This window comes from Pipistrellus hanaki (genome assembly GCF_964339955.1).
Source record: "Pipistrellus hanaki genome assembly, chromosome: 2".
Classification (NCBI taxonomy): domain Eukaryota; kingdom Metazoa; phylum Chordata; class Mammalia; order Chiroptera; family Vespertilionidae; genus Pipistrellus; species Pipistrellus hanaki.
The window spans coordinates 168,536,747-168,561,900 of NC_140504.1; the positions used below are offsets into that span (position 1 = coordinate 168,536,747).

The window sequence follows — 25,154 nt, forward strand, 5'->3', positions numbered from 1 at the left end:
TCATCTCACACTTATTAGGATGGCTACTATCCAAAACAAAAATAACAAGTGTTAGGAAGGAGGTAGAGAAATTGGAATCCTTGTACACTGTGGGTGAGGATGTAAAATGGTACAGCTGCTATGGAAAACAGTATGGTGATTCCTCAAAATAGAATTACCATACAATCCAGCAATTCCACTTCTGGGTATATACCCAAATGAAAGCAGGGACTTAAGTGGATATTTATATACCTGTACTCATAGCAGCATTAATCACAATAGCCAAAAGGTAGAAGCAACCCAAATATCCATTCACAGATGAATGGATGAATACAATGTGATATGCACATACATAACATGGCATATTATTTCAGCATTAAAAAGACAAGAAATTTTGACACATGATACAACGTGCATATAACCTGAGGACATTATGTTAACCAGTCAGAAAGAGACAAATACTGTGTGATTCACTTATATGAATTATCTTGAGTCGTCATATTCAGAGACAGAAAGTAGAATGGTGGCTGCCAAAGGATGGGGGAATGAAGAGTTTAATGGTTAGAAGGTGGTGGTGATGGTTGTAAAACAATGTGAATATTTAATGCTCTAAACTGTGCAATTAAAATAGATTAAAATGGTAAATTTTATGTTATGTATGTTTCAATATGTGTCCAATCAGTACCTGGCCCACTGCCACACTAACTTACTATTGTAGTATGAATTAATATCTTATTCCTTTAGCCTCAATTGCCCATTGTGATCCATCCCACACTTACTTCCAAGCTCTAGCCTCTTCCTTGCCCTTGGGGTAACGAGATGGGTAGGAATTTGGTGAGATTTGGAGGTGGAGTGCCTCAATTCAATCCGTTCGACACTACGCTTTGCCGTGGTCCGAGAAGGGCTGTTGATGCTGCGATTCTTGGTTTCCATGGACTTCCGGCTTCTAGGACTGCCTTCTTGTAGCTTGTCCAACTCTGCAAACAATTCTGGAGACAGTGGTTTGAAGTTCTTCTCATTCCAAGACAGTTTCACAAAGAACGTCTTCTCATTTTTCAGTTCTGTAGGTAACACTTCATGTGGGGCTAAAGCTATTACCTGCATTTGGAAAGTAAAGGTGAATAGGAAGAAATGAGGACAAAAATAGCCAAAGAATGCCCCATGATGGCTATCCTCAAAAAGCACTGCAGTCTGCATCCCCATCTGGAATGTTACTCTTCCAAACTAAAGAGGCACAGCCACGGCATAGCGTATTTCCGCAGAGTCCTCCTCCCCGATCTCCATACTCTATGTTGGTTTCTTTTCCGGGCCATGCTATTCAGCCATGCCAAATTCCCCACAAACACCTCTCTAAGCAAGCCCCACTGCTCAATGGTCTATAATGACTGCCCACTATAGCAAGATCAGATTACTTACACTGCATTTCTTTCTTTCTTTTCTTTTTTTTTTAAAATATACTTTATTGATTTTTCACAGAGAGGAAGAGGGATAGAGAGTTAGAAACATCGATGAGAGAGAATCATCGATCAGCTGCCTCTTGCACACCCCCTACTGGGGATATGCCCGCAACCAAGGTACATGCCCCTGACCGGAATCGAACCCGGGACCTTTCAGTCTCCAGACCGATGCTCATCCTCTGAGCCAAACTGGTCCCGGCTTACACTGCATTTCAATGCCTTCCAAAATCTGGCTTCATCTTACCTCCTGAGTGCTCAATACTCTTCAAAATGGCCTTCTACCATTAGTCCAGCTTGGCTTGTCACAGTCCTGCTCATTCTCTCCATAGTGCTGAACACACTCCTCCCTCTCTGCCCTTCCAAATTACCTATCCTGCTGTGTCAACTTATACATCTGCCTTTCATTTCTTTTTCTTTTCTTTTTTTAATATATTTTATTGATTTTTTACAGAGAGGAAGAGAGGGATAGCTAGAAACATCAATGAGAGAGAAGCATCAATTAGCTGCCTCCTGCACTCCCCCCCCCCCCCCCCCCGCCCCCACACACACACTGGGAATGTGCCTGCAACCAACGTACATGCCCTTGACCAGAATCGAAACCGGGACCTTTCAGTCTGCAGGCTGCCAAACTGGTTTTGGCTGCCTTTCATTTCTTTCTTTTTTAATAATATATTTTATTGATTTTTTTACAGAGAGGAAGAGAGAAGGATAGAAAGTTAGAAGCATCGATGAGAGAGAATCATCCATCAGCTGCCTCTTGCACACCTCCTACTGGGGATGTGCCTGCAACCAAGGTACATGCCCTTGATTGGAATCGAACCTGGGACCTTTCAGTCCGCAGGCCAACGCTCCATCCACTGAGCCAAACTGGTTTCGGCCGCCTTTCATTTCTTCACACTGACCCCAGACTAGAAAAATCTGATTATGGTCATGCCAGACCGAAGTCTCTCTGCAGCACCGTTACATCAACCACCTAGTCACCATGAGACCTCAATTCACACCATGATCTAATCTCATTCTGGGCTAAAAGTAGCTTGAGGAATAACACATACCTTAGTCTCCAAACTAGTGTCTCAGTTCAGACTACAGCTCACTGGAACCTGATTTATCATAAAGTCCCACAACACTCTTGGTAATGCTTTATTGAAGGTAAAGTCCTCGTTTAAGCAAGTGTATTCGGCCTCGCAATGTTTCAGGCCTACCACAATCACAGCTAAACGTAATTTCCCGCTGTGGTACATTTGCTAATTCCTGCTCGTCCCTTAGTTCACAGCCCAAACGTCACCCTCTCCAGGAGGCTCCTAACACATGGTAAGTGATCTCAATAAATATCTGTTAAGATGAAGTAGACAGACAAGCGGAGAAGATGACAAACAGCAAAAAATTCATTTCCGGGGGTAAATCAGAGTCAGTAATACATTTAAGGTCATGCAGTGTAGGAGTAAGCGTCAAGATAGAGCTCAAAATCAAGGCGTCACCTACCTGCACAGGGCCAGAGATGGTCTCGGCATCAATGTTGCTGTTACAGGTGGGGCAATCATACCAGAATATTTCCTGCACATCGGGCTTCCGGCCCAGCAGATGCTGCTTACTGACAGAAATTTCACAGAATCGGATAAACCACTGTACTCGAGCACGCTTCTTGCAATAAGGTTCAGAATCTAGGAGGGATAGGTAGAAAGGTTAAGAAAATGCAAGAACATTTTATTAAGCACTTTATCTGTGTCAGATACTGTGCTAAGCGCTTGATGACACTTGACTAATATTATTTTTAATCCTCACAATAACCCTACAAGGTAGGGACTATCACTATCTCCCTTACATAGGCAAAGCAATCAAGTTACTGGGACCTTAAATGATTTTCCAATGGCCACAAGACCAACCAGCAGCAATTTGACTCAAGCCTGCACCCCTTTTCTTCTCACTTTGCTCCCCCACTTCCTAATTGTGACTGTGAGTCATCATAAAAAGTTACTAAAGGCATTTGAGAGGAGCAATTCTAATCAAGGGCACTGACCAAACCTTATAAATCAATGCTTATAAAGAAGCCATCAAACAGTAGAAAAGCAAAAATCCTGGCAAGAATCAGAGCATCAGGCACTGAGATGACTTCTGGCAAACACGTGCTTGCAATCTTCAGTGTTATCATTGTACTACACCATTAACATCACTGCATGCCAGCATTAGCTCCAAATAAAAGGACATGCACTCTCCTGCCATCATCACCACCACCTCTTCTCTTTCTTCGCTCTCTTCAGAGAAAGACTGAAGCACCACACAGGGCCCATACTCCAAATACTGAAGTCCATGCCGCTGAGGTGCTCCCCCTAGTGGATACTAGTTTGATGAGGTTTTCCTCCGTACTGTCAAATATCCTTCCTATGTAGGTAATGTGAAAACATCTATATCCACTCACTCTATCAGTCTCTTTATTTAAGGCCTCCAAATTGCCAGCGGACTAACTAACTATAATTCCTTCTGGAAGAGGCAGTTTTGTGTAGTTTCAAATTCTTCTTAATCCTCCTTTTGGAGTTCTGCCCCATTTCCATCTTTCTGTATTTTTCTCTGCGTTGCAGCGGGTTAGAGCGCAGACAATGAGCAGAAGCAGTGCGTGTGGACTTGCAGGCTTGATTGGCACTACTTCCCCCTTTGCTCTTCCAGTTTTAGGGGCAGCAGTGGCTTTCTGCACTTTCTGATCTTGGGGAAACACCATTTTTGGTTTTCTACTCTTTTCAACACTTAAAGTCCCTCTAGGTAAAATACTTACTAAAGTGTTTTTGTCTTACTGACTGAACATTAACTCATACCAATCCAACCTACCTCCTCTCTCATTAAGAATTTGCAAATTTCATTACTAACTTCCTTATGTCTATCAAAAACAAATCACCTATTTTTTTCTTTCTCTTTCTTCCTGAATTCATCCTTTCACTCCATTCCAAAAATCCAGCCTAATGGCCATTCTTACCCACTCCTAAAAATAATATAAAAGCTAAATTCTTGATCTCATTTTACCCAGTACTGCTGCAGAGTAAGGAAGTTCACTTGATGGAAGAGGGTTCAGCTAGCGCTAAAGTGACCCCCCTCAGAATCTATGGTTCACACCCTGTGTGCTGCTGTCCACAGAGGCTTCAGTAACCGCCCTCTTCCCCACCACCTAGCACTTCCCAATTATTCGTGACAAGGAATGGTTTTCATTCCAACCCAAAACTCACCGTCTTCAAACAGCTCAATCAATTTAGCAACATACGGATTTTCATCATCATTCCCTTCCACCAACACAAACTGTCCAACTTGGATGCGAGTCTCAGTCGAACCACCTTTTGATGTCACGCTCATTTCTCTAGGGAGTAACAGGGAAACATGTTAGGCAAGTGCTCTCCAACTGGAAAGTCCCCTAAATAGGTCTCTCTGCTGACCAGTTCTCCTACTGGAAAACCAATTCACCCAGTTCTATGCAAAGAGTACACAAAACAGATTGATGAACTGTTTTAGCATGAATGATTAATCCAGAAGCCTTAAAATGAACCCTGCTCCTCTCAGCATTCTATCAAAGGCTTCCAAAGGCATAAAAGCTGCCCAATAACAGTATCAAATCAATCATGGATCGCTAGGGCTTGGAGGACACCGTCACGTCTAATCCTACCCTGTTATGCAGAATTACACAGAATCTACTTTAACTGACATTACCATACATATCACATTTTATTAACCTGACATCTTTTATCATTAAACTGCTATATTTATGCTACAATCTTCTTGCATCCAACAAAACCTCTCCTTACAATTAATTCATATTTACTGTCCCTTAGTCCTCAATATAGAGCAACTAAAACAGGCTAGATACTAGTTATTAACAGCTTAGTCTGAAGAAGTTGTTTCTCCAGGACAACCAAATCACTCACTTGTATGTTTGGTAGAGTAGTTTTCGGTCCAACAATGGGCTGCCAACCCACGAATAAGTCGGTCTGCTCCTCAGCCGTGTAGTGCAGTGTGCCATGGCCCCTGTGTAAAAGCCACTCACTCTGAGCAAACATGACAACACTCGGATGGATTATAGGGCACAATTCCTGCCTTCAATGAGTTCAATCTTCTTTTCTGCCCTAGCTACACTCTCCCACATTTTAGACTTAGAAAACATTTTTAGGAAAAAGTCAAAGCTCTGTGAAGATCAAGCTTAAGCAATTTAGTATGTCATCTGTGTATGTCTTGCACTATGCTTATCTCTTTCTATCCAGGGAAACAGGAGGGTCAATATGTAAGAAAGGAACTATAAATGTTTAAAAGTACTTACTAGGCACAAAGTACAGTGACAGGCATGAAACATCGAGCAACTTAAAACTAAAACACAGCGATACAGTGGTTGGTTGTGTCTTTATAACACTTATAATCTAGAAAGAGATAAACTATAGATGCACCAAAGGACAAAATAGTGTGAAGAATCAAGAGAAAGAGCCAGAGAGACTACTGTAAGTTAGAGGACCAGGTCTTGTGGCTATTCGGGGAGGAAGGGCTTCCTATATGGGTTTCTTGAACTGAGTATTAAATAATATATTGATAAAATGGAATGAAATGAGGGATTTTAAGAGACAGAGGCAAAAACATTCAAGAGGCATTTGTAATAGCAATGAGTTTTATTAAGTATAGTATTCCACTTACATTAAAGAAAAAAAGTGTCACTTACCTGTATTGCTCTGACAGTTGTAAGGGGTATTTTTTTTGGCAATAGCCAACAGGTCCTAGATGTAAGTATTTTGAAGAGCTGAAAAGAAATGCTTGTATTAAAATATATGGATAAAAGATGTTTTTATTGACAAAAACAAAAATGTGGACAAAAAATCCAAACATATATGCTAATCTTTAAAATTTGGAAACTGCATTAGTCCTAATAATAATGCCAACCATTATCTTACATTTAAATAATTAAGGAAATAAATCTTTTTCTGGGGGAAAACATGACTTTATATATATAACATAGATACATACATAGTGATCACAATTATTATTTCAATAATATATTCAGGTTGAAATGGACTTCTCTATGTACAATAGTATTAATAAATTAAAATAGTGTATGTACATGCTCCAAATAATAATGATGTAAAAATTATTACTTTTTAAAATTCTTTATTGTTTAAAGTATTACATGTCTCCTTTTTTCCCCACTGAAGAAAATAAATCTTACATAAATGTCTAACCACTCTGCTGTGCACCTGAAACTAATATAAAATAATATTGAACATCAACTGTAATCGACAAGTAAAAATAAGTAAATAAGAAAATTAAGCCTTTCCTCTAAATTCAGTACTTTTCTTCTGAAGCTAAAATTTGACAAAACTGGGGTAAAAAAATTTTTTAATGCAGTCTGACAAAATTACTCAAATGACTGACAGCAGGACCAATAACTGCAGTCTATGTTGAAAACAACAGAATTAGAATAGTATATTACCATTGATTGGCTGCCTCCTGCATGTTCCCTACTGGGGCTTGAGCCTGCAACTTGGACCAGGAATCAAACTAGCCACTGCCTGGTGCATGGGACGACCCTCAACCAACTGAGCCACACTGGCCTGGGCTCTCCATCTCTTAAATAATCTAATCATTGGATAAATGGCCTGATCTATCACTTTGACTGTGATATTTGATTACACTGGCACAATGACCTCATGTTTCAAACAAAAAATTGGCATAGAGTAGACCATTTCCATACCAATAAGGTACTTATCATGTCTAATTAAGGCATCAAATCCATACTCTCAACTCTTAAATCCAGACCATATATCAGCCAACTAAAGAAGGTATCCTTCAAAACCAAGTGAAGATAAAATTTAACATTCCCTTTCTAGATCATGAGCTGTGTTCAATGAGACCAAGTACAGTAGTTCCCCTTATCCTCAGAGGATGTTTGAAGATCCCCAGTGGATGCTCAAAACCATGGATACCCAACCTTATACATATATCCTGTTCTTTCCCACATCTATAATACATATGTACGATAAATTAGGCACAGTAAGAAATTAACAACAAAAATAAAACAATTATAATAACATATTGTAATATAACTTATGTGAATGTGGTCTTTCTCTCTTTCAAAATATCTGATAATCAATCTGGTAACTGAGCCAGCGAATAGGTGGGTAGCTCATGCAGTCTGGAGGCGCTGGACAAAGGATGATTCAGTCCTGGGTGAAAAGAGTGCAAGATCTCACTACACTACTGAGTATCTGGTGCAATTCAAAACAAAAATCTGTATTTCTGGAATGTTCCATTTAATGTTTTCAGACCGCAGTTAAAGCAGGTAACTGAAACGGAAACTGAAATTGCAAATAAAGGGTACTATGGTATAGGCATATATGTGCACAAGCGTGGGTGACTCATCCTCAGCTCAGCAGTCAGAGGGGATAGGAAAGAAGACTACCTGGGCCTGGACTACGTAACCTGCCTCTCTCGCTTGGGTCTATCACTGCTCCAGGCCTGCTTTTCCAAACCTCAAACAGACCAAAGCTATGAGTGCTCTCAGACTCTTCCTGAAAATCTTTGTACGGATGGCTCAAGTCTTAGCTCCAGGGAAACTTCCTCCGAGGCCTCCACTAACACACAATGGAAAGTCGCCCACCCTGTCCCTTATACTCCCCTCAGGTTCAAGTTCCACAACACCACCCTATTATCAAAGCAATAACTACAACATTACTTTCTTGTTTAGTGTTTCCCACATTTGAATGTTGTCTTCCAAAAGAGCAGAGATCTTGGGACCTTGTTTATCTTGTTCATAACTGTATCCCCAGGACCCAGCTTAGGACTTGGCACGTAACAGGTGAATATGTGAAAATGATTAGGGCAATTCCAAGTGTGGTAAGGATGTGGAGCAGCCAAATTCATACACTGCTGGAGGGCATGTGAATTGGCAAAACCAATTGGAAAACTGGCAGTATCTACTAAAGCTAAACATATGCATATCCTCTGACCCAACAATTCCAATACAATTTAGCCAACAGAAAAATATACTTATCATCAAAATACATGAGCCAGGCCGGGATCGGTTTGGCTCAATGGATAGAGCGTCAGCCTGAGGACTGAAGGGTCCCGGGTTCGATTCCGGTCAAGGGCATGTACTTTGGTTGCGGGCACATCCCCAGTGGGGGGTGTGCAAGAGGCAGCTGGTCAATGTTTCTCTCTCATTGACGTTTCTAACTCTCTGTCCCTCTCAATTCCTCTCTGTGTAAAATCAATAAAATATATTTAAAAAAAAAATACATGAGCCAGAATGTTCACAGCAGCATTATAAAGCAATGAAATTAAGCCAAGCACAAAGTGGGAAAACCTCACAAAATAACAATGAACTAAAGAAGTCAGACATCAAAAGCATACCATATTTAGTCCATTTATATAGCATTCAAAAACAGGTAAAGTTTTGTTAGAAGTCTGAATAAAAGGTAACCTAGGTAACTGAAACGAAGCATGAAAAGGTTTTTCTGGGATGCTGGTCATGTTGTTTTTTGATTTAGATGTTGATTACATGGGCATGTTCACTAATAAAACTTATTGACATGTTCTTTCTTTTCTTTTTTTAAACTACCTCATGTTTTTTATTTTATTTTCTATATTTTTAATATATTTTATTGATTTTTTACAGAGAGGAAGAAAGAGGGATAGAGAGTTAGAAACATCGATGAGAGAGAATCATCTATCAGCTGCATCTTGCACACCCCCTACTGGGGATGTGCCCTCAACCAAGGTACATGCCCTTGACCAGAATCGAACCGGGGACCTTTCAGTCCGCAGGCCGACGCTCTATCCACTGAGCCAAACCGGTTTCGGCTGACATGTTATTTCTAAAATTTGCTGATTAGGTGAAAGAAATTATGAAATACTTGAGGCTCAGTGCACTAAATTTATGCGGGGGGGGGGGGGGGGGGAGGGGGAGGGAGGGCCCCTTAGCCCAGCCTGCACCCTCTCATCTGGAACCCCTCGGGGGATGGCCTGCACCCTCTCTAATCTGGGACCTCTCAGGGGGATGGCCGACTGCCAGTTTAGGCACCAGCAGTCAGACATCCCTCTTGCAATTCGGAACAGCTGGCTCCTAATCGTTCACCTCCCTGCCTGCCTGATAGCTTCTAACACCCTCTGTCTGCCGGCCCGATTGCCCCTAGCTGCCTCTGCCTCACCCCCACCACCGTGGCTTTGTCCGGAAGAATGTCTTGTCTTATAAGCATATTACCCTTTCATTAGTATAGATATTCAGCCTGCCAGGTATAGCTCAGTGGTTGAGCATCGACCTGGTTTGATTCCTGGTCAGGGCTTCATCCCCAATAGCGGGTGTACAGGAGGCAACCAATTGATTATTCTCTTTCACCATTGATGTTTTCCTCTCTCTCTCTCTCTCTCTCTCTCTCTCTCTCTCTCTCTCTCTCTCTCTCTCCCTCCCTCCCTCCCTCCCTCCCCTCTCCCTCCCTCCCTCTCTCTCTCCTTCTTCCTCTATGAAATCAATAAAAAATAAAAATATTTTAATACATTTTTATTGATTTTTTACAGAGAGGAAGGGAGAGGGAGAGTCAGAAACATCGATGAGAGAGAAACATCAATCAGCTGCCTCCTGCACACCTCCCACTGGGGATGTGCCCGCAACAAAGGCATCAAACCTGGGACCCTTCAGTCCGCAGGCCGACGCTCTATCCACTAAGCCAAACCAGCTTTGGCTAAAAATATTTTTAAAATATATATATTAAAAAATATATATTTATTATTCAATAAAAACTCACTGAGTTGCACACTCATGATTTCTGCATTTTTCCGTATGTATGTTATTTTTCAATGAAAAGTTCAAAAAATTAAGGAGTCCTGAAGAGGTAGCATAAGGACATCATCGATGCCAGGCTTCTGAGCCATTACCTCACTTTCCTATCCTTGACCCAGCATTTCAACTCAACCTGCATCAACAGAGAGGTTCCACAAGAAGTAATAAATGGTAATAAATGGGGTAAATAAAATGAGAGGCCTGCCTTGGCCTAGCAACGGCTTTGGCTTCTAGAAGATAGCCACTACAGACTCCCAACGGTACAGATAGCAGAAATTTGGAACATACACACCGCCCAGTCCAGGGGTCACACCCGAGGAAAACAGATAAGGGAGTTGCAGTAAAAATAATGATAGCAGATATTTACTGAGCTAATATGGCAGAAGGTGGAGCCAAAACTCTTTATATATTTATCTCAATCCTCCCAATAATCCTAGAACAATGTTAGTACATAGTACCAAGTGCACAGAAGGCTCTCGATAATAAATACTTGCTGAACGATAGGTGTTATTATTGCTTCAAAATGGTAACTTGCCCCCAATGCTATACAGGATGGCACAGCCTTAATTCAAACCCTGAGAGTGGGATTCTAAGGACTTCTCTTAACCACTTCATTGCTGTGTGCAAGTGAATAATGTTAAATATATGCCTCAGAGAGCTTACTTCTGATGTGCTTATTACAATAAGTCAGGTTTCCCAGACTCTGACTGAGGGGTCAGATGGGCTTTGGTTTCCTAATCCATAAAATGGAATACGTAGTACCAGAACCTTCCTTTTATTCAACCAATATGTAGTAATTGCCCGCTGTGTGCCAGGCAGTGTTCTAGGATTACTGAGGATTAAATGGGAGAATGCAACATGGTAAATCCACTCGCTCACTTGCTTAACTCCTTGTTCTATTTGTAAGGGACAGTGGTTCTCTTTTGTTGTTTCTCACTAATTTGATGTTATGGAACTCCTATCCAATTCACACAAAACTTTGCACTCAATTTCAGATGATTCATCAGCCTTTGTGGTTAAGAATTGTCGCAGAGGACCTTGGCACCCCACGTCCTCCCATCAGAAACCTCCAACGGCATTCACAAGTACCCATTACCGCAGGGAAGGGGAGACCATTTCTACAGACAACAGCGAACAGAAGACTGACATATTTAGTCATTGCAGTTTCACAGAGAGTAAACCAGGACAAGAATCTCTTTGTCTCATGCCTGTAAGTCCAGTGCTTTTCCAACTGTCAAGACAGAAGGCCCTTCTATTCTAGGGTGAGATTACAGGAAGTAGAAGCCCCGCACAACTGGGGGCAGGGGGAGTGGGGTCAACTTAGACAAGTCTCTCTCTAGGAGCAATCGCTCCATCCGTAAAATGGGATAATAACTTCTGCTGATCCTATTTCCCTCCCAGTGGTGCTTGCTACACCTCGGCTCAAAGGAGGAAAGATGCGCTGCTTCACAAGAGCAATGCAGACCGAAGGGACGGTGGAGATAGTGACTGAGAGCCTCAGGGCCCTGAGGGCAGGAACGCTCACGCTTCTCCGCGGCCGGCTTCCGGCTCTGCCCGGCAAACTCGCAGCCCCCGGCGGAGCCGAAGGTGTCTCAGGCATCGGGATGCGCGAAAGGAACGCTCCTTGTGACGATGCCTGGCACGTCACAATCGCTTAGTAAATATCTGCTGAATTAATCCATGACTGAGTCTACACAGAACAACATCCTCAGTCCCCGCGGCTCAGGTCCCCCTGCAGCCCACAGGGGCCGCCACACGCTCCCCGGGCCGAACCTTCCTGAAGCGAGGAGCAAGCCCTCCGCTTCCCGCCGCCCCCGCTTCAGGAGCTCGTGGGGCTGCAGTAACGCTCACCTGCACCAGCTGGCCTCCTCCAGGAGCCGGGGCGCCGCGCGGCGGGGCGGACGCGGGATCCTCACTAGCAGTGGAATGAAGGCGAAGATAAAATTTCGCGCCAAACGCCGTAGCCCCGCCCCGAGGCTGTCTCCTAGTTGCGTCACCAGCCCGCCCTTTCTTTCCGGGAGTCCCGCCCTCCCTTCCGGTCTAGTCCTCCCCGACTCGGAGTCCCGCCCTCCCTTCGGTCCCGCCTACCTAAGAGAGGACGCATGACGTAGGTACGTACGCCTACGTGCGGCGGCCATCCTTGATTCTATCGCCGATAGCGTTTGCGGAAGGAGGTTTCTACGCTGCAGCACTTCCGATTTCACGCTAGTAACGTGAGCTATTTAAAGGAGACTTCCTCCATCTTTCCTCTTATGTTTTGTGTGTTTGTGTGTTTTTTTTCTAACCCGGATATGACGCACTAAAGGACCCGACGGAAATAGAACTGAAAGCGTTCTAAGATGGCCAACCGCACGGTAAAGGATGCCCATAGTATTCACGGCACCAACCCGCAGTACTTGGTGGAGAAGATCATTCGGACTCGAATCTACGAGTCCAAGTACTGGAAGGAGGAGTGCTTCGGGCTGACGGGTGAGTGGAAGCGCGCCGGCCCCACTTTGCGGCCCGGTTCTCCTGACTGAGCGCCGGTAGGACTGGACCCTGGGGGCGAGGCTGCAAGGGAATCTGTCATTTAGAAAAACCGGAGCGCCTACTGTGTGCCTGGGCTTGTATTGGGCTTTGGGCTCACAGATGACAGGGTCTCATTCCGAAGGGTGTCTCCGTTGGGTTCTTTGATTTTTTAAAAATAAATCTTTATTGTTCATATTATTACAAATGTTCCTCTTTCCCCCCCCCCACCCTCCATTGCTCTTCTCCACCAGGTTCCCACCCCACCCTCTGCCCTTTTCCCCACCCCCCATTGTCCTCATCCATAGGTGCACAGTTTATGTTGAGTCTCTTCCCACATCCCTCTCTCCCCTTTTCCCCAAGAATCGTCAGTTCACTCCCCTTCCATATCTCTGATTCTGTTATATTCAACAGTTAATATTGTTCATCAGATTTTTAAAAATTTCCTTGGTTTTTAGATTCACTTGTTGATAGTTACATATTTGCAGTTGCTTCTGCCTGATGGCTAATTGTTATTCTCAGTCTCTTAATGGGCCTCAGAAACTCCACACTGGTGGGTCAGCTGTCTCCCTCTTGCCCCCCAGGCAAAACTGCCTGGATAGAAAAAGTCTGTTTGAGAAAGATGACCTCTACAGTGTGAGGGATGTAATGAAACTGGGTGGCTGCCTTCTGAACTCTAACCCCAGAGCCCCCAACCCTGTCTTCTGCTCACACAGCTCCAGTCCATTCTGCCCGCCCTCTGCCAGAGCACAAGGCGAGTGGCTGTGCAGGGAATTTTGTGTTGGCCCTTTAAGAGGGTGCCTGCATGTCCGGCCCTCTCTCCCTGGCAGATAGCAACCCTGCTGCTTTTCACAACCAGATGTTACCTGGGCACCTTTCTCAGTTCTGGTGCTCTCTGCTGGGTGGCCCAGCTTGGCGATTAGACCCAAGTTCTCAGTGGCAACCCCCCAAAGCTGAGATATCTCTCCGGAACTTTAACTACTGTCTGTGGGAGCCTGGTCAGCCCTTTTGTGCCTCTGCCCTTCCTTCCAGTCTTTATGTGGTCTCCACTTTCCGTCCTTGGTTATCAGGGTTCTTTCTAGCTAGCCTTCAGTTGATTATTCAGTATGTTTTTTGTGTGTTTTAGTTAAAATTCCAGTTTGTAAGTGTAGCATCCACTTACTCTGCTTTCATTTTTAGTCACCTTTACTATGGTGTTTGTTTTTTTAAATATATATTTTATTGATTTTCCACAGAGAGGGATAGAGAGTTAGAAACATTGATCAATTGCCTCCTGCACATCCCCTACTGGGGATGTGCCCACTACCAGGTACATGCCCTTGACCAGCATCGAATCTGGGACCTTTCAGTCCACAGGCTGACGCTCTATCCACTGAGCCAAACCGGTTTGGGCTGGTTTTTAAAAATATATATATATTTTTTTTTATTGATTTCAGAGAGGAAGGGAGAGGGAGAGACAGAAACATCAATGACAAGAGAGAATCATTGATCAACTGCTTCCTGCACACCCCTACTGGGTATTAAGCCCACAACCTGGGCCTGTGCCCTGACTGGGAATCAAGCAATGATCTGGTTCATAGGTCACCTCTTAATCACTGAGCCACACCAGCTAGGCATTTACTGTTAGTTTTAAAACATTTTAGCGACTAGGCCATATATTAGAAAAAACACTGTAGTAATACCAGTGACATAAATAAATATTACATATCTACAACTGTAGTCTGCATATTTAAACTGAAGATTCACCACTTGTAAGCAATGTTCAGAAAATGATTAGCACATAAATCACACCATATCTTGAGTGGTTATTGGTTGGTTGTTGCCTGTGGTGTGACTTTTTGTAGCAGTTTTAATGCCTGCAGGCTGATGTTCTGAGTGCTAAGCCACAACCCAGTTGTGTGCATTTGTTTGCTCATGGTGAATGATAGATCTTTTCAGTAAAAATTTAAAATTACAGTAATACAATAGAAAATTTTCTTTTTTTGTGTGAAAACTTTTCTATGAAATTAAATTTTTCATTACATAAACATGTCTACATAAGTAACAACAGGTAAACTAATTTGTTGGTTTCTTAACATGCATTTGGACACCCCCTCGCTTGAATTAGTCATTATCTCGAGGGTGATCTGATCATAAAGTCTGAACTGGGCAAGTCATTGTGGGTAGTCAAGCCCCTGTAACTTTTTTAGTAAAAGGCTTAACTTTGCCTTAAGCAAGCCCTGCCCTTTGTTCTTGTGCATCTAGGTTATTAATACACCTTTGAAATGTCAGAGTAATCCTTTTTTGGGAGCAAGTAATTTTGTTAACTTTAATTTTAGTTCTCTTCTTAATTCCAGTGTATAAAAAGAAATGCAAAACTGTCATTCTCTGGAGCATTTGAGATCTTGCTTCCTGGCATATCATCAGTTTGGCTCAGATAAACTCTCATAAACTTATCTATAGGATTGGACATTTTTACATCTCTTTATTAACTCCAAATGTGGTTATTTCCCCCCTAACATGATGGTGACATGCGTGGACTCTGAAGTTAGATGGCTCAGATTTAATTCCAGGCCTTGCTACTTTCTAGCTATGGACCTTGCGCAAGTCAGTTAACCTTTGTTAGATCTCATTTTCCTTAGCTGAAAACAGGGGCAGTGCTAGTACTTGACCTCAGGGTTTGTTGTGAAAATTAAATGAAATGCTTAGCTAATAGTCTGATATATAGTAATTCATCAGTGTATGTTAGCTGCTATCATTATCACCTATTACTACTATTAAATGCACAGTTGTCTTCCTAATATTAACTTTTGATGAGTATTCAAGAGGACCAAACCTTGAACTTCAAATCGGGAAAAGCTAAGCCCTATTTAATATGTCTGAAATGTGTGTATGTGTTTATTTTTTAGCTGAACTTGTAGTTGATAAAGCCATGGAGTTAAGGTTTGTCGGTGGCGTCTATGGTGGCAACATAAAGCCAACTCCCTTTCTGTGTTTGACCTTGAAGATGCTTCAGATTCAACCAGAGAAAGATATCATTGTTGAGTTTATAAAAAATGAAGACTTCAAGTGAGTAAAATGTTGACTAATATAAAAGCTTCAATTTCAATAGTCCAGAAATTGGTTTTGGTTAAGAGGAGTGTTAGCGTATCTCATTTCTGCAGAGTCCCACTTTAGGATTTTTCTTTTGAACTCTTAAATTTGTATTTTGATTGATGTTTACTTTTCCAGCATTGGTAACTTATCCCCCAAAAAAAGGTATTTCATAAAATCACTGATGCTCAGGGGTAAAGAAAACAACATGCTGTAGAAGATAAGATGGAAGACTTTGGTGTTAGATATAGGGAGCATGTGACAAAAGGCTGGGATGTCCAGACTCTGTTACTTATTAACTGTGACCTTAGAAAAGTTTCTTAATTTCTAAGCTTTATTTTCTTTACTTAAAAAATGAAGACAGAAATATCAACTCAGGAGAGATGTGAGGGTTACAGAAGATAGTGCTATAAATTTCACTGTACAGTGTATATTGCATAGTAAACATCCCAAAATGTGAGCTGCTCACATTATCCATTCTCAAGGATCTCACAGATAAGAGACATACATAATAATAGTTCACAGACAGGTAAAAAGAGGCAAAGCTGGTTGCAGATATATATTCTTTGCTACCATATTATTTAAGCGGAGATTTGATGAGTAGTGGGTTATAAAGGAAAGGGAAAAGGAAAGAATCTTACAAAACATTAACAGCCAGGAAATAGCTAATTTTTATTAGGTACTTACTGTGTGCCGTGTGCTATGCTTAGCATTGTATACGTATTTTGTCATGCTAATATATCAAACCAGCAAATTAGGTGTTATCTTCTGCATTTTACAAGAATTGAGAAAGCAAATAACAAAGTAAGTCATTTGAAATTCTTTCTAAATCAGCGTTCTGCTGCCTAGCAACAATTTATATATTTATGTCTATGTGTATTAGTTCTTGTTAGTAAATATATCCTATGCTTTCATTTTTAATCACTCATTAGACTACTTATCGGTGAGGTAAATAGGTTATATCTTTTCAGGTGATTTAATAGATTCTGAAAGTTAAACAAAACATCCCAAATTCCCACAACTAGTAAGTGGTAGAATGGGAACTTGAACCCAGGACTCCATATTTTAGTTCTTCCTACTGCCCCATGCTGCCTCTAAAATTGCAGCTTTCTCATTTGCCAAAGAAAAAGAACTTGTTTATCCAATACTGTCATAAGAAAAGCCAGTTGTAAAACTCAGGAACTTTTAAGGATGAACTTTTAGAATCTTTTAGAACTTTTTAAGAACTGTTGTTTCACTGTCATTGATCTGTCAGGTATGTCCGCATGTTGGGAGCACTTTATATGAGGCTGACAGGCACTGCAATTGATTGCTACAAATACTTGGAGCCTCTGTACAATGACTATAGAAAAATTAAGAGCCAGAACCGAAATGGAGGTAAGTATGGTGCCATATGATTGAACCTTCATTCCTGAGCCAGTTATTTCACCAGTATCTCTGCCCTCATAATCACATAGTGAGTGCTCCCCTTTGTCTCCTCCATTAGACTATTAGGTTGGCCTTCACCAGCCTACCCTATCTGCCCACCTTTCTGACTGCCTATTATTGTATAACATGGAGCGTTGTATCAGTTTGTGTGCCATCCTTGCGCAGGGGCCATGCTAATCTCTGGAGTGTTCCAGTTTTAGTATATGCACTGCTGAAGTGAGCATCTTACTTTAATCCCAGCCTTGTGTCACATGCTCCCTCCACATGCGTTCCATTCCATAATATTTAGCTCTAGAATGACCACCATAAAAGCCTTCCCCAAACCTCCCAAAGTTAGTTTTCCAGGTTACATCTTCACAGTTCTTTCTGCTGGCCTCTTCAGCACTAGACGTCACACTACAGTGTACGTATAGACTAAGTGTACTTACTCATACTGAGGTAGGAGTCCCACTGAAAAACAGTAAGTATGTCCAAAAGGGAGTGATAAAGTGGGTTAGTGCAATCATAACCTTTTCTCACTTAGTGCAATAAAAAATTGGTAACTGTTTTTGCCTTTCCCTTCTACATGTATCATTAAGCAGTAGAAGGTTAGGGTTTTATTATATGGGATTATGTTAACTAAGGTAAGATAGGGTTTCTCAATCTATTGGCAGCTGGGAGCTGGCCTGTGCATTGTAGGACATTTAACAATACCCCTGGCCTCCACCCATTAGCAGCCAATAGCACTCCCCACCTTAGATATGGGGGCAAAATTACCCGTGGCTGTGAACTACTGAACTAAATAATGTTTACTATAGAAATTCCGAAATTTTTCCATTTTCCATATAAGACACACATTCTATATTCGGAAATTGCACTTTAGGTATATGATCTATTTAAGAACATTACCTCTGTGCAATTTCCAACTATTTGTGCTTGCGTTTGTCTCTTCTGCTGATTGGGACAGCTCCATTTATCCTTTCATCCCCAGCTCCTAAATGAGGCCTGGCACATAGATGCTTTCAATAATGTGAGTTGAATGGATGAAGACAGGTGGTGAAGGCTTCAAGGGCTTAGTTTAAGCCCAGCTTTAATAGCACTCCCCCCTTCTGTGTAATTGCCACACCATAATAGCTTCACTAGTGAAAAGGAAGCTGCAGAGAATTCACAACTACCTTTTGGCTATTTTAATTTATTTCTAAATTGTTGAGCTTATGATTTTTCTTTTATTAGAGTTTGAATTGATGCATGTAGATGAGTTCATTGATGAACTACTACACAGCGAGAGAGTCTGTGATATCATCCTGCCCCGGCTACAGGTAAGAGATAAAAGTCTCATATATGAGTCACTCCCCCCCCTAATCCGGCCTTCATATAAATTGCCCTTCATATAAAATTCAGGATATTAAACAAATAAAAGGTTTGTCAGGAGTAGGAGCAGACTTTAATCCCTAAAATAGCACTGTAACCATCTGTTTCCCTTTTCCAAAGGTAAATGATTGTCCATGAAATGCCTTTCAGGAACAGCTTATACAGAGTACGATTTTAAAACTGTTGAAAATGCAAAGGAAAAACAGATACAGTAGGTAGCTAAAGAGAAAGGGAATAGAGATTTCTAAAGAGAATAGAGAGATGACTGAACAGGGAACTAGAAGACTAAGTTTCTGGGTAATTATTACAGCTGACTTGCTGTGGGACCTGGTTTTATTTTCCCTTCTATGAAATAAAAAATTAGATTAACTAGTGGTCTGCCCCATGGGACTATTTTAAGGCTGTTGGAAGGAATAAGAGGAGACAGCCCCACATGTGCCAGCCAGAGCAGCTCCTTTTTCTCTTAGGTAACATATCGGGCTTGAGAGAGATATTTCATTTGAGCATAGGCTTTCTTTTAAATAGCTTTATTAAGATATAATTGACATAGAATAAACTATGTACATTTAAAGTTTACAGTTTGGTAAGTTTTAACATATGTGTATATGCCCTTGAAACTCATCACAATTAAGAATAGTGAAAATGTCCATCACCCCAAAAGTTTCCCTCTGTATAATCCCACCCACTGCCCTATTCAACCATATATATGTGTGTATATATATATATATATATATATATATATATATATATATATATGCTACTTGCCATGATAGATTAGTTGCATTTTGGGATTAGTACAGTACATTCTAATTTTAGTCTGTCTTCTCCCCAACATAATTATTTTTAAATTCATCTATGTTGTTACATGTATTAATAGTTTATTTCCTTTTATTGCTGAATGAGTGTCTCCTGTTCCAACCTGGATACTATAGTCCATGTGGTGAAGAGAATGAGATTTCAAATCTGAAAACTGGCTTTTAGGACCCAATTCTCTTACTAAGCATTGTGGATTACATTTATTATTATTATATTGTCTGCTATTGTTATTTTTAGAAATAAGCAAAAGAACTGAAGTACTTAGAATTGCAATCAGATTTTAGCTAAGGGTTCCAAAGTCTAGTCAGCTTGAAGCAAACCTACTGATATGAGGTGGTTTGCATGGAGACTAGAAGCCTCACTGAGGACAGAGAAACTGAAAATTTTTTTTCAATTTTTGTTACATGTTATGTCAGCAAGAGGTGTGGTCCTCTTATATGTCTTGGATTAAGTGACCCTTAAGAAGTGATGCTCTTGCTCTGATTCTGTTCTTATTAAGCAACCCATAGATCATCAGTTTAGCTTCTGATGTGTCCTGACATATTGGCAAGGAGCTTCTGTGGAATGAATTCTAATTTCATCAAACACAAATACTACGAATTACATATTGATTTTATTCACTGCCAAATCTGGTGAGCATTAAGGATTCTGGATACCCTATCTGATGTGATCCTAGATCCCAAACTGTGGTGATCCTGAGTGGAGAGCAGTTTTCTGAGAGATTGACTTAACTGAGTGGCATCTTTGTCTCATTTCTACCAACTTTTATAGAATATTTTTAGGGATGAATGAGAGTTAAGTAACATACAAATGTTACTATTTATTCTAGGGCTATCCAACATTCTTTATACACTTAGCACTTATAAAGTGGTAAGGGATCTTATGACCCAGCCAGACCATTTGGCAGTTTTGAATTCACCTTTACCCATCAGATCCTTTGTCACTCAGTATAACACTGCTAAGCCACGTCTCAGAAGAAAATGGAACCAAATGAATTTCCTGTGCCTTGTTAAAAAATGCATGACTCTAAATCTTGGGTTTGTAGAGAATTGGTGCTATTCTAAAGCAAGCTCTCTGAATCTTGGGTTTTGTAGAGAATGGTGCTCTTCTAAAGCAAGACCCAATACACTCTTCAGCCCCCAAACTGGACTGAGCCTTAGTGGATCTCTTGGGGCAATTCTGATCTGAGCCACTTCTGGCAGAACTTCCAGCCAACACGGTCCCAGCCATGAATTTATGGCCCTTATATATGAAGTCCACATTTTTTTTTTAATTTGAGGCTATACCTATCTTGATTGATATCCCAGTGACCTTAGAATATAAGATCACAGAGAATAGAACCAACAGGAAATGGAGATGCCCCTTCAGCTTTGTATCTGTTTACAGGGGAATTTAGAGACTATATAGATTTCTGGTATATTAAACACCTTATGAGCATTTTAAACTGTCAAGGATGTCTTTGAAATGAATCTCAGGAGTCCAGTGTTGGGACTTCTGGACAGAGATATCAAGGCCCCTCACACTCACTGTGTTTTCTGTAGAAACGCTATGTGCTAGAGGAAGCGGAGCAGTTGGAGCCTCGGGTTAGTGCTCTCGAAGAGGACATGGATGATGTGGAGTCCAGTGAAGAGGAAGAGGAAGAGGATGAGAAGGTCAGGTACCTGGGAGCTTACGGGGGAAGAAGGGATAATTACAGGGAAGGGGAATGGTGTTTTGTTGTTTTTAACTTTCTTTAACCAAAAAGTGCAGTATTTAGTCAATAAGAATATGGTCTTTAAAATAGACCTTGGTTCATATTCTCAACTCTGCTGTATATAGTAGTATAACCTTTTGCAAATTACATAATCTCAGTTTTCTCTGTATAATGTGGATATGCTTATGGTAAGTTTAAAAAGGACCTAAAACATTTGTGATTAAAATTCAAGTAACAATATACATATGGAAAGAGGTTAGCGGAACATACAAGAAATACTACTAGCTCATGGAGTCTGAGACATTATAAATGGAAGTGTATCTGTGAGCCATCAGGCTCCCTTAAACTTGCGTGCAGAGGGAAGCACAGTCATTCATGAATTCAAAGCCATGTAAAGCTGAGGTGCTTTTCTGTGGTGAGTGAGCCAAAAGTAGGCTTATTTTTTTAAATAGGAAATTTTAATTGCATACCAAACTGGAGAGATTGTACTTCAATTTACCCATCAGCCTAGCTTCAATGTTGATCAACTCATAGCCAGTTTGTTTCCTCTACATCTCTACCCATTTGCCCCCCACCAATTACCTAAAGCATCTTAACATTTCATTTATCAGTTTTAAAATTAGTTGATTCTAGAATAGCTTCCCAAGATGAATGTCCTTGGTAGGATTGTAAACTCATGGATTTAAGCATTTTTTAAATGCTTTGAACCATTATTGTTTCTCTTGATGCTCACAGTGTCCCATCTTTGGCCAGTGGAGTCCCTCAGCTTGACTTTGATATAATCATAGTAGTCTCAGCTCCTTGCTTTCTGATATACGTTCCAGTCATCTTTTACTAGCTTCTGCCCCCAACCTGGAATTAGCCATTTTCCAAGGAGCCTTTGATTCCATTTACTGAGCTCCAATATTTAGATACCATAAGTTGGGTACTTGTACGTGGTTATTGCTCTGGATTTGGTCAGTGTTACTAGCTAGGCCTTTGTAGTTGGCTGAACTTAAAGGAAATTTTTTTTAAGATTAAAGTACACCATGAGTTTGTACTTAACCTTAATGATTTTACATTTACATGTTTTCTTTTCCATTGGAAACTCAACTTCTTAAGGAGATAAACATGATTAGTAATGTCTCACTACTCTCAGTAAGTCCCAGAATAATGGTACCAACACTAGAACAATAATGGAATTATTGGAAAGTTTTTTTAATTGGAGTTTTTTCCTCCAAGTTATCCCTCCATTTTTTCCAAATTACTGTTTTTAAAATCACTTGAAGGTAGCCCAGTTGTTGTGGCTCAGCGGTTGGGTGTCAACCTATGAACCAGGAGGTCACAGTTTGATTCCCAGTTAAAGCACATGCCGAGGTTGTGGGCTTGATTCCCAGTGGAGGGCATACAGGAGGCAGCCGATAGAGGATTCTCTCTCACCATTGATGTTCATCATTGCTGTTTCTGTCTCTCTTCCTCTCCCTCTCTGAAATAAAAGAATCACTTAAAGGTAGAATTTGGGACAGGTAGGGAGGGCAGTGTAGCAGTGTTTCTAAATGGCTCTCTATAAGCCTGTGCTCATCACTGATGCATCTATCTCATTTACCTCATTTACAGTTGGAGAGGGTACCATCGCCTGATCACCGCCGGAGAAGTTACCGAGACCTGGACAAGCCCCGTCGCTCTCCCACCCTGCGCTACAGGAGAAGTAGGAGCAGGTCTCCTAGAAGGTAAGGCCCTAGTCATTTGCCTCTTCCAGCAAAATTTTAAGCACCGGAGACTCGGAGTGTGGACTTCAGGGAAGGAAAGATGCCAGTCATGGAAGATGTTTGCTTGCCCAATGTGTTAATTGCTGGAAAATAACCGCCCACAAAACCTCAGTGGCAGACATTATAATCATTTATTTAAGTTCACAAGTCTGCAGTCAGTGATATAAGCCTGGGCTTGGCTAGGCAGTTTTTTTTAGTATGTTATGTTCACTCACCTGATTACAGTACAAGATGGCCTTAGTTAGCTAGGATGACTGGGGCAATTCATCTCTTCTCTATGTACGTCTCATTCTAGGCTAGGTTAGGCACATTCTCATGGTAATGGCAGAATTCAAGAGCAAACAAGCCCAATCATGCAAGTTTCTCTCCACTATATAGCTGTATTACATCTGTAAATATCCCATTGGCCAAAGCAAGTCACTTGGGTTGGAGGGTGCTATAAGTTACATGACAAAAGAGATGGGTTATAAATTGGGGCAATTTTTTACAATGTACAACATTCAAGGCACCTACCTACTAAGGCTCTTCTTCATCTGTTTTCTTTCCATTCAGGAGGAGTCGGTCTCCAAAAAGAAGGAGGTAGGCCTTTATGGGTTGTTGTAATGAAGGACAGGAATTGGGGCAATGGGGGGTGGAGGGGATACTGTTTTTGAGATAAAATTGTCAGGCAGATATGGGAGCCTGACCAGTGATTTCCACAGCCCTTCCCCTCGCCGAGAGAGGCATCGGAGCAAAAGTCCAAGACGTCACCGCAGCAGGTCCCGAGATAGACGACACAGATCCCGCTCCAAGTCCCCAGGTACAACGTTTGGGCCTTTTGCTATTGGTTGTATTAACAAAGAAATGTAACAGGAACAATTAACCTCTTGCAATACTGGAGAGCTTATGTTACTGCTTAGAAGAAAAGGAAATGGACTTAGAATTTAAAAATTAAGAGTTGACATCCTGACTCTCATTTATAGGCTTTGCTGTTAAGAGGAGGAGCCTCAGTTTTTTCATCATCTGAAATTTTAGGACTGAGACTTAATAGAGTAATGGTACTGAATGTGACGTTTGTGTGATGAGCCATAAAGCCCTGGATGCATATGAAGTGGGTTCATTTTTCTGCCCCACCCTACACACGCCATTTCAGAGAGCTGCTATCAAACAGAGATGTCCCTAGCGTAGACCAATAAAGCAATAAGCCAATGGAAGGTTTGGAGGGAGATGAAAATGACTTCAGAGGAATAGGAGGGTAGAATCTCATTCATTTATTGGCCTTTTCTTTCCCAGGTCATCACCGTAGTCACAGACACAGGAGCCACTCAAAATCTCCTGAAAGGTATGGATTGACCTCTATTTTGACTTGAGAATTTCACTCTTTATTCGGAAATTAAAGCACAATCACAATTAAATTTGGCCTTAAATTTTGCTTTGATGGGGATATTTAGGAATTCTCCTTCATTACAGGAGAAAATTGGCCTGTTGCCCTGAGAATTAACTAGAATTATATATGTTTATGTTGTTTTGTTTTTCTTTGTAGGTAATAGGGTTATGTGCTTTGGATAGTGATAGGGGTATGAGTTTTGGTCTCAGGAGGCCTGCACTTAATCCCAACTTTTAACACTTTTAAGAGTGACAATGGACAAGTCACTTTTATTTGATAAGCTTTCAATAGAAATGTCTATATTGCTATACTGTTACGTTCATTCTTAATCTCTCAGAGGTCATTTTCCTCAGTGGTAAATTTTAGACAGTAATACTAGCTAGACTCATTGTGTTACTCTGAGACATAAAATACCAGGTCATTTAATGAATATTATGTGGCACCGCAGTTCCCATCAGTGTCACCATATCCATTTTCCTCAAAAGTCCTTGCCCAGCTCCTTGAACAGGTGTTAAATTTAATCATGTGTATGTGTTGCCATTTCAGATCTAAGAAGAGCCACAAGAAGAGCCGGAGAGGGAATGAGTAATGGACTCGGTTTAGGTTTAGTCCAAATAGCCTCCTGCAAATATGAAGCCACCTCTCTTTGTGGAAGGACTGAGATCTGCTCCCAAGGCAGCTACAAGAATATTTTAGGGTGTTTTTGTTTTTTTTTTAAGCTGAAAATCTACTTTTTCTTTCTTGGGGGGAGGGAGGGTGTAATAAAAGAGGTGCTTAGTTTTGTATCTCTTTTTGAATCCTAGTCCATATTTGAGGGATAATGCTCCCCAAGGGCTGCTTTTGATCCCTTGTACAACAAACATTGAGGATTTGGGAAGTGGAGGGTATATATGTCAAGGAGGAGATATGGCGGCCTAGTAATCCTTTTGTTATTAAATTTAACATTCCA

General features: G+C 41.2%; 2 protein-coding genes across 4 annotated transcripts in view; one reads left to right on the forward strand and one right to left on the reverse strand.

Moving 5' to 3' along the window:
* ORC1 (origin recognition complex subunit 1) overlaps positions 1-12,193 on the reverse strand; it is a 29,760-nt gene extending 17,567 nt beyond the window's left edge. The window contains exons 1-6 of one of the 2 annotated variants that reach the window (XM_084872887.1): positions 12,079-12,193; positions 6,118-6,195; positions 5,339-5,438; positions 4,649-4,776; positions 2,919-3,097; positions 759-1,077 (exon numbers count right to left, since the gene is read on the reverse strand). In XM_084872887.1, coding sequence (XP_084729013.1) covers positions 759-1,077; positions 2,919-3,097; positions 4,649-4,776; positions 5,339-5,433 — 721 coding nt within the window. In that variant the 5' untranslated portion in view covers positions 5,434-5,438; positions 6,118-6,195; positions 12,079-12,193. Of the gene's footprint in view, positions 1-758; positions 1,078-2,918; positions 3,098-4,648; positions 4,777-5,338; positions 5,439-6,117; positions 6,196-11,752; positions 11,872-12,078 lie in introns of those variants that run through there. The other variant, XM_084872888.1, reaches the window with a different exon arrangement.
* Positions 12,194-12,344: 151 nt separating this feature from the next.
* PRPF38A (pre-mRNA processing factor 38A) lies at positions 12,345-25,154 on the forward strand. 2 transcript variants are annotated; one of them, XM_084872939.1, is made up of 11 exons: positions 12,351-12,440; positions 12,533-12,696; positions 15,621-15,780; positions 17,060-17,181; positions 18,445-18,530; positions 20,940-21,050; positions 22,688-22,800; positions 23,392-23,418; positions 23,541-23,638; positions 24,112-24,160; positions 24,752-25,154. In XM_084872939.1, the coding sequence occupies exons 2-11, from the start codon at positions 12,567-12,569 to the stop codon at positions 24,792-24,794; spliced, it is 939 nt and encodes a 312-aa protein (XP_084729065.1). In that variant the 5' UTR covers positions 12,351-12,440; positions 12,533-12,566; the 3' UTR covers positions 24,795-25,154. The 2 variants fall into 2 exon arrangements, with proteins under 2 accessions (XP_084729064.1, XP_084729065.1); XM_084872938.1 differs by having other exon boundaries at positions 12,345-12,696.

Coding starts and splice junctions, on each gene's coding strand:
- PRPF38A (XM_084872938.1), top strand. CDS start 12,567: ATGGCCAACCGCACGGTAAAGGATGCCCATAGTATTCACGGCACCAAC. Junction 15,781..17,059: donor ATAAAAAATGAAGACTTCAA/GTGAGTAAAATG, acceptor TTGATCTGTCAG/GTATGTCCGCATGTTGGGAG. Junction 17,182..18,444: donor GAGCCAGAACCGAAATGGAG/GTAAGTATGGTG, acceptor TTCTTTTATTAG/AGTTTGAATTGATGCATGTA.